The sequence below is a fragment of the Bicyclus anynana genome, chromosome 1, assembly GCF_947172395.1.
Source record: "Bicyclus anynana chromosome 1, ilBicAnyn1.1, whole genome shotgun sequence".
Classification (NCBI taxonomy): domain Eukaryota; kingdom Metazoa; phylum Arthropoda; class Insecta; order Lepidoptera; family Nymphalidae; genus Bicyclus; species Bicyclus anynana.
In genome coordinates this window covers 19564581-19585136 of record NC_069083.1, presented here as the reverse complement: position 1 = coordinate 19585136, position 20556 = coordinate 19564581, and the positions used below count along the sequence as shown (strand labels likewise).

General features: G+C 38.2%; 1 protein-coding gene across 1 annotated transcript in view; it reads left to right on the top strand.

Annotated features, from left to right (window-relative positions):
• Window positions 1-291: 291 nt before the first annotated feature.
• Window positions 292-20556, top strand: part of LOC112053077 (cell adhesion molecule Dscam2-like) — a 149825-nt gene continuing 129560 nt past the window's right edge. Inside the window, exons 1-2 of the mRNA XM_052882104.1 lie at window positions 292-432; window positions 2703-2748. Of these exons, the coding sequence (XP_052738064.1) occupies window positions 2706-2748 (43 nt within the window). The 5' untranslated portion in view covers window positions 292-432; window positions 2703-2705. The remainder of the gene's footprint in view (window positions 433-2702; window positions 2749-20556) is intronic.

The following is a 20556-nucleotide window of genomic DNA, read 5'->3' as shown; positions in this document are numbered from 1 at the left end:
TAACTATTCGACCGGTGTTCCGTAAAATGTCCCAAGCGCAATTTTATTTTCTATTAAATGCAATATTTGCACAATACGTTAAAACAAAGGCTAGTTAATCCGCGCGAAACACGGTCTCACATTCAATTATGTCCGAAACGAGCCAATGCATAATGAGAAATGTACAATGTACGTACAAAATAAATATAATGTTTGTATACAGAAACCAGTATGACTGTGAACATACTGGATGTTTCGAGTATCAGCGGTGGCTAGTCTGCGGGTGGTATCGGCTCCCGCCATTCGCGGTCGGGTTGGGGTAGCGCGCGGTCGTGCTACGCGCTACGCCGTAGCTCGTAGCGCTACGGAATCGGAAAAGTTTACATAGTTTATGTGAGTGCAGTGGAATGTTATGATTTCAGACTGCCTGTCATCTTGAACGTGAAACTTACCGTAAGTATCTGGAGCTTAACATAGAAATAATATGTTGTATGCCTTAACAAACTGGCATTGTACTCGTATGTTGTACAGTTTTATAATAAAGTTTAAAATATATTTTTAGTTTAATAAAATGTATAAAACAAATTACATAATATTATAAAAAAATATACATAGGTATAACTAAGAAATGATATTATTCAAAAGAAACGAAAACATAATAAAAGTAGTCCAACAAAGTTATAATTAGGTCAGGCTAGAAAGTTTTCGAGAACTTGAATACTTTGTGTATGCAATAAATAAAATCAAATATTATAAAACATTTTATTAAATAAAAAAAATTTTAAATATTATGTTTTGTTAAAAAGCAGGGTCAATAGCTACAAAATTAGGTACATTTTGATCAACGATTTATCAAACGTTTAGGTATATTATATTTTCAAAAAATCCATTATTAATAGATCTCATGTACCTATTAAAAATAAACAACTGTCCAAATTTTAGCTCGCTTCACTTAATTCAATAGTTTTTTTTCTGGCAGTTGATACTCAGTAAGTAAGTTATTATTTAATACAGCTATGAGTATCTATCTTGTCAGCATTATTGGCTCATCGATTTCCAATAGTGGAGGTATTGTGACGACAATTAATGTTGTTTAATTAAGGAATTAATTAAAACCGGCGCTTTGTCGCGCGCCGCTGACGTCACGAGCGGCATCAAATTAAACCGGAGACGACAAATTAAATTGTTTTCTACGACAATAAGAAGATCAGGTTGATTGATTTTGTGTGAATTGCGAGCTTTGTGAGGTGCGGGGTACTTGCGGGTTGAGGGGCAAGCGGCTGACGCGCGGCGACAGAACTTCTGTCATAGTATTGCATCTTTGGTTGCGTGGAGCTTTCTTTTTGCTGGAGAAAGAAGAATAAAGAACATGGTTTAAAACACCCTATTTAGATTTATATCTGAGTAAATAAAAGTGAATGGAAAGTGGTTTTCATTGCGTCAATGCACCTTAAAAGCCGCTCTTATTGAATTTAAACGCAAACCTATCGAAAAACTTAAACCTTTCTTGCTGTTATTATTGTAGGCAGCATGTTACTTTTGGTAGGAGGTTGGGCGCTTTCCGGTAAATTATTACTGGACTTGTAATAATTATTTGCCATAAGATATTTAAAGTCAAAACTTACACTAATAACAATAAGTTTTTTACTGACATATTGTTATTAGATTTATTTTTTATAAGTTTTTAATAGTGTTTTGTATATTTTGTATGTATAACATTGTTAAAAATTAAAAAAAAGGAGAAATAAATGCGGGAGAAAAAAAAGTCTTTACTGTAAATTTTTACTTAAAATATATTATATTTAATTTTGACTTTTTAATTGGTAGGAAACTTAAAGATGCTGTACATTTTTATTGATTTAATAAACATTGGCCCACGTTGATATATTTCAATATAGAGAAAAAACTCATGTTTCAGTGCTTTTACTACAAATTTCACTGTGCTATTTAAAAAGTTCATGTACATTGTACACCTACAAATACAAAGTATATCTGCACTTACATGTTGAAACACTTACCTTTTCTCGTAAAAAGTAATATTAATCTAAGAGTAACTTATCCTGCTACAAAAGGTAGAAAGAACTCCAGGAGCGGTGTGCGTATGTTTCCTGGATTTTTATAATAACAAATTGCTGCGTAAACAAAACGCTTGGTGTTTTAAGAAGGAGAATGGGCTCACAACAAAAGACTGCAAAAGAATGGCGGTACTAATGCGGGGCTTTGTTTGCGACGTCCAGACAGACGGCCGTACCTACTGCGTGTGTGTTACATGTATTATATTTACTATTAGTATTTAACATTGCATATTTATCTTAAATAAAATAAATAATAAAAAAAATCAAGAACTTCAGCACTAAAAGATGAATTCGGTTTAACAGTAAAAATCCAATAAAATACCCGCACTAGGTTAATGACAAGTGAAGCTCATGTGCAAGATACGCACGAAAAATGTAACTCCTCATATTAGTCGGGTACAAAATAGAAATTTTTAAATTTTGGTTGGCAACGTTTTATTTTGTTCAACATTTCCAATAGTTTATTCTACACACTGACTGTTTATAATAATATTAAAATGGCATTTGGTAACGATTTATTACTAATTTCCCAATAATAACGGAATCAATAATTATTTACATTAGTCATTGCTCGGAATCAAAACAAGATTTATACTTGTTTGTTAATGTATGTAGCGGGGATATTTATTAGAACTTTGACATTTGCAGGGCATGGCGCTTCGCGGATGCGTGGCCTTCCTGTTGTTGCTGGCTGGTGAGTGTTGTTGCATTGCGGACAATTCCGTACGCTTTGTTGTTGTTGCGGAGTTTTGTGTAGCACGGGAAGTGCGGCTGCTAAGTTGCAACTAAATGAGGCCGGCGAATAAATCGCGAGGTGCGAGCTGTCGGATCGAAACTTTGCCAATGGACGGCTTAACTGAGCGACCGGACTTTGTTCTTGTATTGAATTACACTGAGCTGTTCAATGTTTACACTATTTAACACAGAACGTAGATAAGGCGCTTAAGCTGGTATATCCGTGATATTGAATGTGCTTCGAACTTTGAACTCAAATTCTCACGCGTTGCTACATGAAGTCTTACAACATCAAACATCATCAGTTCTAGTATAATTGTAGTCCTATGCGAGTCAATGAAAATTAACAATGATGATAAACATTAGAGTTAAGAGTAAGATAGAGCCGCAAGTGATTGGCGCCATACATGTGGACACACGTCCGCCGAGATGTGAGCCGGCGGTGTAGCTGTCGAGCGCTTTCGCCAGTAGGTACTTGGCTTAATTGAATTTTCGCAGCTTTTAAAAACTGCATTAGCCATTATGGAGCAGTTTTTTTTTCAATATACTAAACTCTACAGTTTAATTAAACCATTGAGAATCAGAATCAGAATCGTTTATTTGCAAGAAACATTAAATTTAGTAAAACAAAGATGTGCTTATGTAATATGTAACAATGTTTCACCATTAATAGGTATACAAATGTTTAATTATTAAAATTGAAATTAAATGACATTAAGTTTAAAACAAATATAATTGAGGCTTTATTGATTAGTTTATATCAATGATCACCTTTTGTCAATGTGACAAACGGATATTACATTGCTCTGTTACAATATATCTACCAGTTTAAAATGTCGACATGATATTATATAAAGATAATTATTAATCATAAAACTCATATATACACTTACACACTACTCGTATATGCGAAGGTATCATATAACAAAGTGCTCGTTAAAGGATTGATAAACTTATAACATTTATTTATATCTATTATAAATATTAAAATGATTGATCTTATGTTAATTTGGACTATTGATTGTTGATAATAAACTCTTTAAATACACAAGTAAGTTTCGAATATGACAGTTTCCACTATAACACACACACACAGCGTTCTCCACATATCAGTATGACGTTCCGCGCTTCCGGCCGCGCGCACTTGCCTGCACTTCGTAAAACTTTATATTCTTTATTCTTTAAAATTACTCCCAGCTTAATGGCGGCGAAGTTTGCTTTGTTATTAGTGCAGTGAAGTTAAAACTATACGTTTTGTTCCTCGACCGCCCCCGCCGCCCCCGTCTCTACAAGCGGCCTGTTTGTACTTTCTGTGAACTAAAGTCGCTGTAAATAATATTATGTGCTATACAAGTACACTTTTCGTGGACTTTCTAGTTCTTTTCTACCTTATTTTTAGAAACGACAAAATTTTAATTTTCTTTTAAAGTGTAAATCTAACAATATCTTTTTTCAATGTTGATACGGTGTCGTAAATTAGTACGATATTATGTGCGTCATGCCTGCAATATCATTACTTATTTTTGTTAATTACTTGATTGCCATTGATCCACAGGTTAGGTTATGTGGTTGTGGATCACAAAATTCTGGGTTTTAGTCCTACATCGGATTGTGAAATTGAATTTCTTTTGTAGTCACAGCCAGAAGTTGCGAAGGGGTGATGTTCCGGCCTTGTTGTGGAAAGCACATCACGGCGCTCTCCAGTCATTATATATTAGTCTTCTTTTCGCTTGCTACTTATTGAAGTGGTTTACTTAATTAAAATAGCATCATAGGTATTGTTATTATTATTATAATCCACTAAAAGAATCATTGGAATACGTATATCTTATAATTAATTTTTACCCGATAATGTATAAAATATGAATGTTTTAATTAAGAAGATAAATATTATTATGTACCTACATAGGTTGTATAGGTAATATTATCAATACGATTCGTTCGGCAACTTTCAAGTGCAATTATAATTCTTTTAATAACATCATCGGCATGTAGCTGATGTAGCTGCACGGACGCAGGCGGTAGCGGGAATAAAATATCATTTCCCGGCTCTCCAATATCGCATATAAATCAACATATCATCTGACGCAGACATCAAAGGTCCGCGGTTTCATCAATGCGCCTCCCTCTACCTCTACCTCCCCCGTCACGCATCGACTATCATAACGTGAACCCCCCGTATAATCGACAGCGGAGCAATCACAACGAGGTCCGGGGGTCGCGCTCCGCCGGTCGGATGCAGGTGGCTTTGCCCCACTTTTTAATTACATGCATCATGCCGCGGGTGCAGTTTTAAAAAGGATTTCGAGAAATTTGAGCGAAAATAGCGCGCGCACGCTCTTTGTTGCGAGCATTAGCGCGTGATCAATGGACGGGAGCTCGTGCGATCTATGCAACGCCGCTACGTGCAGATACGGGGGCGTTTACATGTATGTGATACTTCGTATAAAAGCTATCATTATTATCCCCTGTAAAGTAATCAATTTTGCAACCTCATAAAAAAATACAATTATGGAAATACTACTTTGCTGTTGTTCAAATAGTTGAATGCGAAATCGAAACGTAAGGTTTTGCAATCAAGTGACGCGTAGGTCTGGTTATGAAGTATTATTTTTTTAGATAAAAAATCAAAACCACCTGGTAGACGATAACGCGTTAACGTTAAAAATGTTAACGCGTTTAATGAAACTCTTTAATTCTGTCTATTCTGTCTACATCTACGAGTAAGTATAGTAAATGGTAGCAAATATTATATATCCGGGGCTGGGGCCGAACCGGGCAGTGCCGGGAGGGTAAATATTTGCCGTGTGATTGAATCTGCTGTTTATGGCCGTCCGCGGGAGTTGCGGTGATGCTGCTCAATGTATACTGAGATGTGTTATATGTGTGTTGCAGTATGTGTAAGAGGAATGCTTTCTAACCACTGACTGAGGGGATGTTATGATTGTGTCGCGTGTATCTGCGTGTCTGTGTGACATTTACAGTGTAGCTTGCAAACGTATGGACAATTATATTTATTGTTAGTTTAAGTACCATAACTTGAATCGTTGTATTGAAGTCTTGAAGTACTCATTATTTTTTTGACAATGCTGAAAATGATATTGAAAGACCCGCTAAAACATAGCGCTAAAAATAGCATGTTAAACCTAGGCGTTTAATTATAATATTGTCATGAATGTAAAGAACCAGTTAAAATGTCGCAAATACCTACTTGCGATGCCGCCTGAGCATTGACACCACTACGGACGACTCTCACGACACTGCCTGCTCCAAAGGAGACGTATTATTATAAAAAGGGACGGTAGGGAGAGAGGATATTTGTGCGGCACAATGAAATTCCTGTCGATTGCCAATGCCTCCGCTTTTGTATTGAACATAGTATATGTATGTAGAAGGCTACGTAGTGTGTTCGAGGTATTTGATAAAGTCGCGCCAAATAAAGAGGACACATAGCCTTTGAGTTACGGACGTTAGAGCAAGCAACTCGCTGTGCGCTGCGTCGGCGCTGCGTCGGCGCTGCGTCGGCGCTGCGTCGGCGCTGCGCACAGCGAGTTGCTTGCTTAAGTACCATAACTTGAATCGTTGTATTGAAGTCTTGAAGTACTCATTATTTTTTTGACAATGCTGAAAATGATATTGAAAGACCCGCTAAAACATAGCGCTAAAAATAGCATGTTAAACCTAGGCGTTTAATTATAATATTGTCATGAATGTAAAGAACCAGTTAAAATGTCGCAAATACCTACTTGCGATGCCGCCTGAGCATTGACACCACTACGGACGACTCTCACGACACTGCCTGCTCCAAAGGAGACGTATTATTATAAAAAGGGACGGTAGGGAGAGAGGATATTTGTGCGGCACAATGAAATTCCTGTCGATTGCCAATGCCTCCGCTTTTGTATTGAACATAGTATATGTATGTAGAAGGCTACGTAGTGTATTCGAGGTATTTGATAAAGTCGCGCCAAATAGAGAGGACACATAGCCTTTGAGTTACGGACGTTAGAGCAAGCAACTCGCTGTGCGCTGCGTCGGCGCTGCGTCGGCGCTGCGTCGGCGCTGCGTCGGGCGTCAGAGCAATTGTATTGTGTGCAACGGAAGGCTACAGAACAGCTGGACGAGTTGTTGATATTTGCTGTCCCACTACTTAAATATTGTCATCTGGTTTTACTTAATAGATATTTTCATGAGGATCAAAATATGATGTATCTTTGCTATAGTACACCTGATCAATCGCATGATTATTATTAGCGTTTCTATTTACATACATATATCTTATCCTAACAAGTAGTCGTATGAAATATAATCTATTCATTATAGTGTATTATTATAATGAATAGATTATAATAATACACTATATATGATACAGAGTCTAATTACCTATAATATGTTAAAGTGTGATGAGTCTCGGCCGGGTGCACGTGAAGGTGTCAGATGATGTGATTACTACCCGGGGTAGCAGTGACGCGCTCTGTGATTCAATTTGCGCGCCCGCACCGGGCCGGCCCCGGGCTCATTTGCTTCTCATGCTCCACAGAACATCTGACGCTGTGCTCGCGTGTTTTAACAACGTAGCAAACTTAACATGTTACATTCCTACAGCTAAGTTGTTACCGTACCGTCAAAGCTTTACGCCGGTCAGTAAAATGTCATATTTTTATTAAAAAAATACACATGACGTTTCTTTTATTAAAGCGAATATACCCAAATGTACGCAAATATAGGCAATTTAGCACAAAACTGAATTTTACTGACTACTGATAAATAAGTTGGACGGGTACACCAGGCTAAAGTAATTAGAAACGCAATAATAATTATATACTATAGATCGACTACGTCACTACAAAACACCGCAAGTAGTAATCCGAATATTAATAGGCTTAAACACTGTATTAATTGTAATTGATGTATATGTAGTTTTTACACTTCCTGAACTCATAACTCGACATTGTAGAGGATATTTAGGTATTGTTTATTTTAATAACGTTCGGTGGTGACCACAACTAACATTGAGTTGTGTATACCTACATTTTCATGCGCTAGTAACACATCTAACAGTATTTAATGTCATTGTGGAAACGTAACATCGCCAACCACGACAGCGTCAATCAAAGTTGATCTTTGATTCATTCCGCATTCTGATGCGTGGTAAAACAAGCAGAATATTTCGGCAGCAGGCGAGTGGGCCAGTGGCGTAGCTCTCAGACAAAGGGCAGTATCTCACGGCGCGGCACTGCCGGCGTGTAATTGGATCTGGAACAGCTGTCTGCCGCCCGCCGCGCCGCACACTTGCACACCTGCGCGAAACCACATGCGTCGTCTGTGAGCGGATGACTTAGTCCTGTATCATTGCTGTGATGTCGTTAGTAGCCCACCAAGAAATACGCCCTAATTACCTTCCGGTGCGATCATCATCATCAATGACAACTCATATTCGGCTCATTGTTCTTTAGTATGAGAGGGGTTAGCCTAACCCCTTGTAGTCCACCACGCTAGCCCAATGTGGATTGGCAGACTTTACATACGAAGAGAATTCATAAGACTTTCAGGAGTGCAGGTTGTCTCACGATGTTTTACCTTCACAGACACGTGATATTTATTTTTTTTAAATGCACACAACTGAAAAAGAAGTTGAAGGTTCATGCCCCTGACCAGCTTAGTCCAGTAGCAACTACGTCCTCCGAATCAAAGGCAGAGGTCATATCAACTGGGCTATCACGGTGCGATACCATGAAGAAACTTGTAAGAAAAATTGAAGAAAGATATGTTAGACTCACATCTCTTCTAGATTCGGATTTCAATTTCAAACTCAAGTGGTGGATAGAAAAATATTAATTCGAAACTCGTCGCTTATTAGAATAATGTTATGTATTCCTAAAGTTAAGTTGAGTAATATATAGCGGTAAAATATTCCAATTATTATAAAGATAAATTTTGAGTTTAATATCTTCGTGTATTGAAACAACGTTAAAGGGGGAGAGGGGGCATAATCGCCTTTATAGCCGCCATCAAAAGCGGGATGAACGATTCTACTAACTGCAATTAGATAAAGCCGGAAGATTATAAAGCGCTTCCACTGCCGTCCAAATATTCACCATAACTTCCAATACAGAGCTATGGAAAGCATTACCATCGCACCGGTTAATGGTATTACGTACACTGGATTAGATCAACGTTCATTTATTTTTTATTTATAGCCTCCAACGAACAATAATATTTAAAAAAAAACATTCAAAAGGATAGTTCGTAGATTTTTAAAATTTGATTATGCAACGACATTTTAACAATACTTTAGATCTCTGGGTACTTGAAATTTAAGAAAAAAAGTCAAGCGCGAGTTCATAATGACGCGGTTTACAAGATTCGAATTTAGAATTCTGGCACGAAGGGAATCACTATTTTGTCTATGTTCTTCGGTAATAGGGATGATGACAAGGTTTCAGTATACTGATTTTTATGAGATATTCGCGTAATTAAGGTCTTCATTAACTTTATAATACATAGTCAGTAGTCATATTTATTTATTTATTTCAATTAGGCTTACTTTACAAGCACTTTCGAAACGATTATAATATCAATCTCATCAATCATCAAAAAAAATCTCATGCAATAAATATATTTATTATAATATTTATTGATTAAATAAAATAGAGCATGAAGGTATGTATTCTGTGTTATCGTTAGAGTTATCTTTATTATATTTATCATTATTTTAGAAGTAAACATACGGCGATGTCAGTAATATTGTTAGACCTTTTTTAGATTAATATTAAAGTATTAATATAACAAAGGTCTGTACACAAAATAATAATAATTTTGTGTTTCCATAGCCTCTCAATCCGCCCGGGGCATTTCGATAACTGATGTACCCGAAAAAGGTCTCAAGTTTCGCAAAAATTGGGAAAATATTTGTTTGTCATTCACAACACAGTAGCGTCAAGTAATGAGTGACGTACTATCGCGTGTTCTTCAGCGATGTCAGCGGGAGATGTGGATGGAAGCGCGGCGCGTGTGCGGGCTCCGCTCTGTGCGCGAACATTACCCGGCGCGTTTGCGGGCGATGCGTCCCCGGGGACGTGCGGCGCGCTGCTGGCGTTGCTGTGAAATTTTGTTTAATTTTGACGATCTCTGCGGAGCTGTAGCGCGCGTTGCGTAACGTGTGGGCCACGAAACTATCGTTCCCGGCACAGAACATAAAGCGCTTAATGATTATGTTGTAGATATTATATTCATCTTATTATGTTACATGTGCGTTTCCGGAAAAAAATTTAATGTTCTCTTGCAGCATTTGTTTTTTTGTCTTTAACTAAGTGTACTTTGTAGAAAAGTGTTTGGTGTATTCATGTCTATCTATCCGGTATCATTATTTAAATTTTTTAGAGGGTAAATTTCGGTATAAAAGTACTATACATTGCTAAATAATCTCCTCTATCATTCAGTGAATGACAGTTCAGTCGTTCCAGAGTTTACGAAGCCCGGCGAAGGGACACGCAAACAAAAATTTCAAATATTTTTGTTTGTGTTTTAGTCGAGTAGACAACTATAACTATTGCACTTAATCAAACACAGTTATTTTGAAATCACAGACAGACACTTCAATTTAATTTCCTCGTCGTCATCAACCCATATTCAGCTCACTGCTGATGTTTTCCTTCACAGATTGAGACACGTGATATATAATTTCTTAAAATGCACACAACTGAATCAAAAAAAATCAAAAAATCATTTATTTCAAGTAGGCTCAGTTTACAAGCACTTTTGACACGTCAGTTGACTATTTGTAAAGATTCTACCACCGGTTCGGAAGGCAGGTCCTGCTGAGAAGATACCGGCAAGAAACTCAACAGTTGCTCTTTTGAAAAAGTCATACAGTATTATAATTTACAATTGATAACAATTACTGTTTACATTTCTTATAGTTTTACTTCCTGTGTGAAGGTGGAAGCTGATCCAACGGCCTCCAAGCATCTTTATCATTAAGGAACTCATCAATGTAGTAGTACCCTCGACTAAGTAAATGTTTTTTAACACATTGTTTAAAGCTATGCATTGGCAGGTCCATCACAGTCTTGGGGATCTTATTATAGAAGAGTACACCCAAACCTACAAAAGATTTTTTTACTCTTTGGAAACGATATGCAGAAATAACTAACTTATGCCCGTGTCTAGTAAGACGTGGGTTTAGATCTCCTTTTCGTTTGTACAAATTAATATTTTGTCTTACATATACTATACTGTTATATATACACCGCGCTACGTTATTCGTCTTAAACCAAAATCCCACATAATGTACCCAATGTCTATTATCCATCAGTGTTATTAAAAAAAAAAACAAAGTACAATTCAAGGAGTTACAATTGTAATAAACTTTCAAAAATCGATTATTTTAACACATCCTGTATTTTCAAACATCTACCTACCTCCTCGCCGCAGTCACGTCGGCAGCCCGTCGGTCCCTTTGAGCTTTGAGGTCATTCACTTTAACCTATTTCTTGAAATTATAAAATTTTATTTTATTTACGGGTGTTAACCCGTACTAGACCTGTGTCGATCGCGATTGATCGAATCTCTGATACCCGATCAGTACTTGTGCGTGAGCGAGTGACGCGGTCGTCAGCGCCTCAAATAGTCTGCGAACGATTTTTGTTCACCACACTGAATTGGACTTGTAACAATTATCTGTCTGGATCGAATACTCGTCGGTCAGTCGTACAACATCACTCTACAGAATAGCAACCTAAAATCCGATCAGTTCGGAATTTTAACGGCCTTCGTGGCGCAGTGGTGTGCGCGGTGGATTTACAAGACGGAGGTCCTGGGTTCGAACCTCGGTTGGGCCGATTGGTGTTTTGGTCCAGGCCTGGCTGGTGGGAGACTTCGATCGTGGCTCGTTACCACCCTACCGACAAAGACGTACCGCCAAGCCGTGGATTCAAATACTCCCCCTAATAAGTTAGTCCGTTTCCATTTCAGATTGCATAATCACTTACTACACTACCGTCAGGTGAAATTGTAGTCGATGGCTAACTTGTAACGAATAAAAAAAGGGTTCCGATTTATGTCCTACGGATTTTCAGTTTAAGACTCAAGTAACTACATACTTTAAGTCGAGTCGTAACGATACACAAAACACTAAAGACCCTTGACCCGAATGATCGAATTATTAAGACCCAACCAATCACCTTGCGTTATAAGAAACGATCGAAAGATACATTTCTTACCTGTACCTATTTTTGGACATTGCCGACGATAGTTACGGGTTAGGCGGCGAGCGGCGTTATCAAAAAGAAAACCGCAAAAGACTAGGGCTTGCTATTTTTTAAAATATCGGATTCTCGATATATCGATAATTTCAAAATAAATGTTTCTGCTAAATGAAAACTTTTAACAATTAAGTATTTATTAAACTTTACTATTTTTATGTAACTAAATTGACAAGTAAATTAATACGATTAAACATGTTTAAAGTTTTGTCTGAGGGTAAAGTAGTGTATACTATCTGAATACATTACGTTTTACTTATTTCAGTGACATTTTCGATAAAATGCAATTAAATAAACTAAAATATGAAAAACGTAATAAAGTATAAATAAAGTAAAGTAGATTATGTTTGATAATGTTTTAGTTTAAATAATTTGCGAGGGATATAAAAAATTAAAACTTGTTAAAAATATCTAGTATCGATATCTACGTTTCAATATCGAACTATCGATATATCGTCCATAAAAATATTAGTAATGAATACTTATCGCTATTAAGTGATAAGGTCGATATTTTGATATATCGATATTTTATTAACAGCCCTAATAAAGACACTGCCGCCGACTAAGTGTCTCAAAAATAGTAGGTATGTAGGTATTAAACAACAAAATTTCTGAAACTAGGTTAAAGTTCATTAACTTCTTCTTTCCAAACAGAATGAAACAGGATGTTCTGAAGTTTTTTCATCAATTTTAATTTTTTTTTTCGATAGCGTGTGAATGTGCTTCAGCTTATTTTTAATATTACTATAGAGTTTCTCGTAATGGATACATACATGTCGCGGCGGATTATAGACGCGGCCGGTAGCACGGTGTATATTGACAGGCTACTGTTAGTATACCTATTTCTTTAAACTTTTGACGAAGGGACTCGCGTGATTTTAATTGATATATTGCTCGAATTGCTCTTTTTTGAAGTACAAATATAGATTGTATATCGGCAGCCTTGCCCCACAATAAAATACCGTAAGACATTACGCTGTGAAAGTACGCAAAATAAACAAGCCTAGCTGGATCGACATCAGTAAACTGTCTTATTTTTCTCACGGCAAATGCCGCTGAGCTAAGTTTACCAGACAGTTTTTCTATATGAGCACCCCACTGAAGTTTACAATCCAAGGTCACTCCCAGGAAAACTGTGGAACTTTCCATTTCCAGTGTTTCACCATCGATCATTATAGACTTATCTAGTTTTATAACATTTGGCAATGAAAACTCAATACATTTTGTTTTCTTGGCATTCAAAAGTAGATTATTTGCAGTGAACCAATGCGACACATACGATATGGCACGGTTTACGTCGTCAGAGTTATCTTTATATGTTTCTGAAAAGTTGGAGGTGCGTGCCCCGGACCGGATTCGAATCCACACCCTCCGGAATCGGAGGCAGAGGTCATATCCACTGGGCTATTACGGCTAATCAATCAATCAATTATCAAATCAATTTCATTTATGTGTATCGAACGTTTGATGTATTGATGTTTCGCTATTGATATTCGATAGTTTCCTTAACATTTCAAGAGCTCGTGAAAACCTATATGAAATGTATTTGATTCAAAAAGTTTGAGGATTGCAGGAAATTGGAAAAATGTTCGTGAATATGTAAGGGCCGGCGCGCACCGACTGCCTGTAGACAATGCCAGTAGGCCAGCACTACTAGTACCGGTCTGTACTTTTGTAGCTAATATTCCATTAAGAGTAGACCGAATAACTTATTTTTATTATGCTTTGTGGAATTAACAACAAAATTCAGCAGCGGTAGACTGTTTAAATTCAAATAAGATCTACTTCACTTTTAGCATCGATTTGGTCCGGTATTTAATAATAATCCTATATTGAAAATCTGCACTTATAAGTTCACTAGCGGACGCCCGCGACTTCGTCCGCCCTTTAACTTTAATCTCTGTAGTGGAGATCTACTATCTATAGACTACCTCCTTGCCAAATTTCATCTTCGTACATCAAGCGGTTTTCGAAATTTCGTGATGAATGACCTTTCGCATTTATAAATTAAGATGCTTAGTAGAAATATTAAGAGCATACATCAGACATTTCTTCTGTCTGCATCATGAACTATAAGCAAGTCTTCACCAAGCTAGCAGTATTTAGAACTTGCTTCACATTGAACATGAATGTCGACATATTCTCGTTCCCGTCGCCGCGTGCCGACCGCAGCGTCGGCACGCGCCGCGCTCGGGGGCCGGTCCGTTGCGCATCTATTATGTATCGTACGAGCGACGGACGACTGATGCGAGTCGCGTGACACTCCGACATTATATCTCTAATGTGTGACCTTCCTCTGCGAACACTCCCGTCACACTCTGTGCATCCAAGATTGTGACATACTGCGTAGTGTGTCACATGTCAATGGCTGCGAGAATTTTCTCTATATTTTTCAAAATGCAGAGGTGATGATCTCTGCTTGCCTAAATAAATGATGTCTCAAATAAAAGTTGACACGAATGAATTCAACATAACCTATGATGGCACGTCTCTATGTTGTTCGACTTGTATGAAAGAAATACTGACGTCATTGAAAGCCACTGACGTCTGTTAGTATCTATTTATTAAAAAAAGTAAGTACCAATAAGTAACTGTGTCCTTCGCAACTGGCTTTGTTTTACAAAGATTACGCAGTCGCTGCTGCCGATCCCGGTAAACATGTGTGTGTGCATGGTTTAATTTTCAATTTCAAGCCGGTTCTGTTCTAAATTCTTCGGAATTCTAAATACTTATCGCAAAAATTACATCTCTCCTTGTTTTTAAAACAATAAAGTGACTTCATGAACAATTATAATTTCAGTGAAAACAATGTTTGTCTCGGCTGTCAGAAGCATTTATTGATGAAAATTGTTCACATTGCAATAAATTGTGAAGAGCGAGAAAAAGCGCAGTCAGCGCTGAGAGGCAATGACTGGTCGGCAGCAATCAAACGAGGATTACCGGCAAAGCGCTGCCGCGCTGACTGCGGCGGTGTGGCAGCGCTCCTTACAAGAAGATAGTTTTTAGGGTAAAATGGGACCCTATTCCTAAGACTTTGCTGTTCGTTCGTCCGTCTGTCACTAGGCTGTATCTCATGAACCGTGATAGTCAGAGAGTTAAAATTTCATTAAGGGGGCTCTCATACAACAAACGTGACTTTTTTGCTGTGACGCTAGCCCAACTCGTACTTGGCCAGTTTTATTTTTATTAAATAATAGTAGTCAGAGGCGTGATAGCCCAGTGGATATGACCTCCTAACCCCTCTCATTCTGAAAGGAGACTCGAGCTCAGCAGTGAGCCGAATGTGGGTTGATGACTTGAGTCAGAGAAGCGTGGTAGGTTTAAGCTTTGTCATTCTTGCATAATTGTAATAAGTAACAAGACTTATGACCAGTAATAATAACTAACTAAAATATATAGCCTCAATAGCTCAACGGTAAAAGCGGTTGGACTCATTACCAAGGGGTGGTGGTTCGATCCCCGACCCGTTAGTCTATTATCGTACCCACTCCTAGCACAGGCTTTCCCGACTAGTTGGAGGGGAATGGGAATATTGGTCATAATATAAAAGATATGGCAAATATTTTTGGCAAAAAAAAAAAGAAAAAAAAAACAAAAAGGTAATGCTTGCGTTTATGTATCGTAGCTTATATAACAACCACGCTTTCCGACGTACGGTCGTACAAGTCTACTCATGTCGCAACGACTGCTGCTGTATCTCTATGAATTAATCATCATGTTCATTTTTAACACGAACAGTACAACATTCAAAACATGAACCGTTAACATTTCTCACTCCCGCTCAAATCTCGGACCATACGATACTAAGGTAGGGTAATCCCTGGGTCGACGATGCACACCATAATAAGTATGTGTAAAACCGGCCACTCTAGCCAAATTACGTATCGCACTCTTTCTATCGCTTTCAAAATTAGATAATGTATGGAAATGACCTTAACCGATTGATAGGTTGATCACGTGGACTATTGACAACGTATCCTGATACATTGGCCGTGGCTAGCACTAGCACTGGTATGCCTAGTGCGGTTATAATTAATATCGTTGCACTAAAAAAATTTCAACAAAAACTAAATTAGTTAGATAAACTGTAATAGCTCCTCTATTTATCTAACCTACATCTGCGTGCAAAAGAAAGAGAATGCAAATAATGGCTTAAAACATCGCTCGGGGTCGCGCGGCTCCATACAATGCTGAGCCGAAAATCCCGAGCATGTGGCGGAAATAAAAACCTTGCATTCACCCGAGCGACATTCCTAGCGCGCCTAACCTGAGGCGCGGAATACCTAATAGTGCTACTGCCGCAGACTAGAGGGAGGAAATAATAGAAGGAGATCGAGATCGAGAGAAAAAAAATCAAAATAATTGTCGGTTTAGTGATTTTGTGTGGTAAAATGTTTAGCGTTTTTTTTTTCACAATAAACAAATATCATGCACTAGTACACACATTAGTAATCTAATTTTTATTTAATTTATTATTATTTCTGATAAATAGAGCTATAACGTTATGAAAATGTAAACTAAAACTTGACGTTATTTGATATATTAAATATATTAAGTATAAGTCTACAGTACAAAGCCCAAACATTCAACCTGTTCATCCGTCTATCCCCCGTAGTCTTTGGCGGAAGGTCAGAGAACAGTGGCTTGCCCTAATTTTTCCGTGCACACATTCTTTGTATGCATCGGTTTTTATTTGCTTATCTCCTAAACCCACTCCTTTGTGTCGGAATCCTGCTGTTTGCCGCTCGCCGCGGTCGGCACCAAAACGATTACAAAGTGAGGTCAAAATTTGGCTTGGCAGTCGGAGATAATGGAAGCGCTCAAAAAAACTTCGAAGCATTATTTCCAATTTTTTCAGTGTTTTTCTTTTTTCGTTGATGCATGGATCAAATGAAAGATTCAATTGGAAATCTAGCTCCAAAGTGAAAAAGTATAAAGTAAAAGGGGTGTAAAGTTTTTGGTTTACTCACCCTCAGGTACTCGTATAATGTTAATCATACGTCAGTACATTATATGCTCGTACGTGTGATTGGTACACGGCCGGTAACCCGATTGTGGTTCCGCATGTAGGTCACAGTTGATCTGCATTTCGGGAGCTCGTTAGGTCATCGATCGCGGCTACGATAATTACTTATCAGTGATATATATGACACTGATCGTTAGTATTATTTCGTTGTGGGAAGTCAACATCATATATTACTTCACTTTTGAATTTCGACAACCGAACCAATCAGTTGTCTATTATCTTTGTTATCAACCGATTTCAGGTTTTGTGTCGCGCAAACCTCGGCTTGAGACTTGGGACACGTATCATTCAGAGATGAGGCAACCTTGGTTTATTTTTTTGAGTTTGTAATAGTTTAAGTAATCATCGCGAAAAACTCCCAGTCAAATTGATTTAATAATTAATCTCGTGCTGTGCTTTATAACTGAGTGGTCCAAGATTTGGTACACTTAGAACAATTGTTTAATTTAGAATTTATGCTAATGAAAAGTGTTGTTTATATTCATATTAATTAACTATGAAACACGGCTTGAACTTATTTGGTACAACGTTGGAATATGCCTGACTAGTTTCGAATCCATACGGAGCCCTTAGTCATGAGCAAGTTCGTTCAAAAACGTGGCCCGATCCAAACTGATTGGGCATACTCTGCCAATATATCACGTGAATTTTTGCCGCGTTTCGTAACAAAATGCGATTTAAAATGCCCTCCGTAAAGGTCCAGCTTCAGCTGTGGTCAATTATAGTTATATAAGTTTGCATTTATCACGTACATTTCTCAGTTTCACTATACTTAACATTAACGATCTTAGTAAGTGAACCTGGCTAAAGAAGCTGTATAAGCGACCACGTCGTATTTTAGAGCAACTCTCGTACGCAGCGTCCGTGCGCATATTGCGCGCACGGACATGTATTCGTGCAGGCAGATGTATGCGGGCCAGTGCGGGCCATTTCCCGGCGGTTATTAAGCGCGGAAATATTTTAATCTCCGTGTATGTGTGACGGCGCGCGGCGGCCGCTGTGCGCTATAAAAGCAATTAGTGACAATGGGACGAGGTAACGGCCGGCGGCGGCGCCTGGCGCGCGGCCAGCGGCGGCACGGGCAGGTGCCGCCAGGGCTGCCACCATCGATGCGTTCACAACTATTATCAACTAAGAATGGAAACTCGATTGAGAGAAAAAATGCATATTTTCAGAAAAATTAATGAGCACAACTAACATGAGAGATTTCTTTATTGTTATACATTTGTATTGAAGGCTGCTGAATCCAATACAAAAACGCTTTTATTTTTTTGTCCCAAACAAACATTTATAAGTCTGCTACTTATTAAGAAACAGTATAATCTCAACTGGTAGGGAGCCGCTGGATACTGGCGACTTGAGACAACGGTCTTTCCAAACAAAACGTTGTTTGGAAGTTCATACAAGAGGCTTATGTCCAGCAGTGGACGTCCATCAGCTGTTAATGATAATGATGATCACAACAAAATGTAGTTTAAAGTAAACTTCAGCAGGAGTTCCGTAGCAGAGGTAACCCTGCCACCTCGCACACATTTCACAAGCGTTGTAGAATTTTCCGAAAACTGCCGATCAGTGCCGAATCCGGGGGCGGTTTTATTAAATTTTTCGCGCCTCGATCCGATTTAGGCGATAGATGCGGTGGCGCTGTTGGCCATCGGTTTATCCGATACTAGTTGTGTTGGGTGCAATGGGACATCGTTTATGGTTGATACATGATGCAACTATGTTTAGACGATCAAGTTTGTGGGCGAAAAAATTTTTGCCCACAAACTTGATCGTATTAGATATAAAAATAAAAATAATATTTTTTTTACAACCCTGATTGTCATGAATTTAACTAGAGTACTGTCATATTGTAATCAATTTTTTTTTAAATCATAATAGAAAAACGCCGATTGGTTTATCGGGTCTTCTTCTTCATCGTCTAAGCTACGATGTCACAGTTACAAGCCAGATAGACACATACAACCTATAACACCCTCTTTATATGTCGACGGCTAAAATAAATAAGTAATAAACTCATACCGCGCACATGCTCCAAGTAATATAATTTACTCAAAATTTTACGTGTTCCATAATATTAAGAATTCATAGGGGAGAAGAGCCGTAATATCACAGAGGCATCAGCCGCGCGATGTATGCGCCTCGCCGACGTACACAATATTCGGCGCCGAGTGGCACCGGCGCGCGCGGCCCGTCTGCGTCACAATGCGCTTAATCTCTCTTTATTGCTTCTGCCGAGAGCCTGCGGAGCGCCGCGCGCCTCATTAATGCGGGATTACCGGCGTGGATGGCGTGGCCTACAGTCTCCGTGACAGCTGCTGTGGAACCTACCGCCTTAACTCTCGCAACGTCTCTGTCTTGACCCTCTCGGCACATTAATTGTATTCATAAGATACGAACCGCTCAATGATTACTGATTTAGACTTTTTTAGACTTGTATAGAGCCCAACAACCACCTCCAGGGCTCAAAGACAACCTTACCTGCAAGTAGTGCATCTGCTAATCAACGAACGAGGCTCTGTCCAACCAGCCCTAACATATTCGGAGTAGAGGCCCAGGACTCATGGACCCAGGATGCATGTCTGCCGGGGCATGATAAATATTAAGATGGCTGCGGATGAGCCAACATTGGTCAACGGTGGCACTAAGGCCTCGAGGAGGACCACGGCTTGCTGTGAGGCAACCGAGCATAAAACTAAAGCCAATCATGAGGGAAAGCTATAAAGGAAAGTGGAGCCGATAGATCGGGAAAGCAGACCTCGTGTAATGAGAATATACGAGGTTAAAAAAGAAGCAGCTTAGATTATAGATTTTTTTATGTGTAAATCCGACATAATTACCTATCTAAATTGAAGAAAGCCAATTTTTATACTTAATTATTTAACCTGTGAAAGTGTCCCACATTTTTAAGTATTTGTTATTGTTCACTGTGAAGTGAGTTGAGGTCATTTATTAGTATTAAATAAGGCTATAAATTATAATATAATATTGTAATTATGAATATGCTTGTATTGTTTTCCATTTGTTTACCCGCACAGCACACGCATGCCTAAGAAAATAACATATCAGGAAAAACTATGAAATTGAAAATATGGGTCTGTAAGACCACCAGGCCCGTAAGCCATGTAACTTCTTATCACCAGGCATAAAACAGTCAATATTTATATCCAGTGCGGTCAGCAAATTGTCTCCAAAATAAATGTCAAAAGTTACAAACTTTTTGTATTTAAATGAGTAAGTAAGTGTTCCTTTGAAGCGTCGATTCATAGTTCTTGAAATGCAAATATTAGATGTAGAATTTCAATGTAGGTTAGATAAAGATATTCCAGTAGATTTTTTATTGGTACCTAAAAAGTTTAAAATCTTTGTCAATGTTTTTATATGAATGTGCCTGTGACTTCAAATTCGGATGGAATTAAAAAATTATACACTGGCCATCGACTACGTTTAAGTCAATTTTGGTTATTAACAG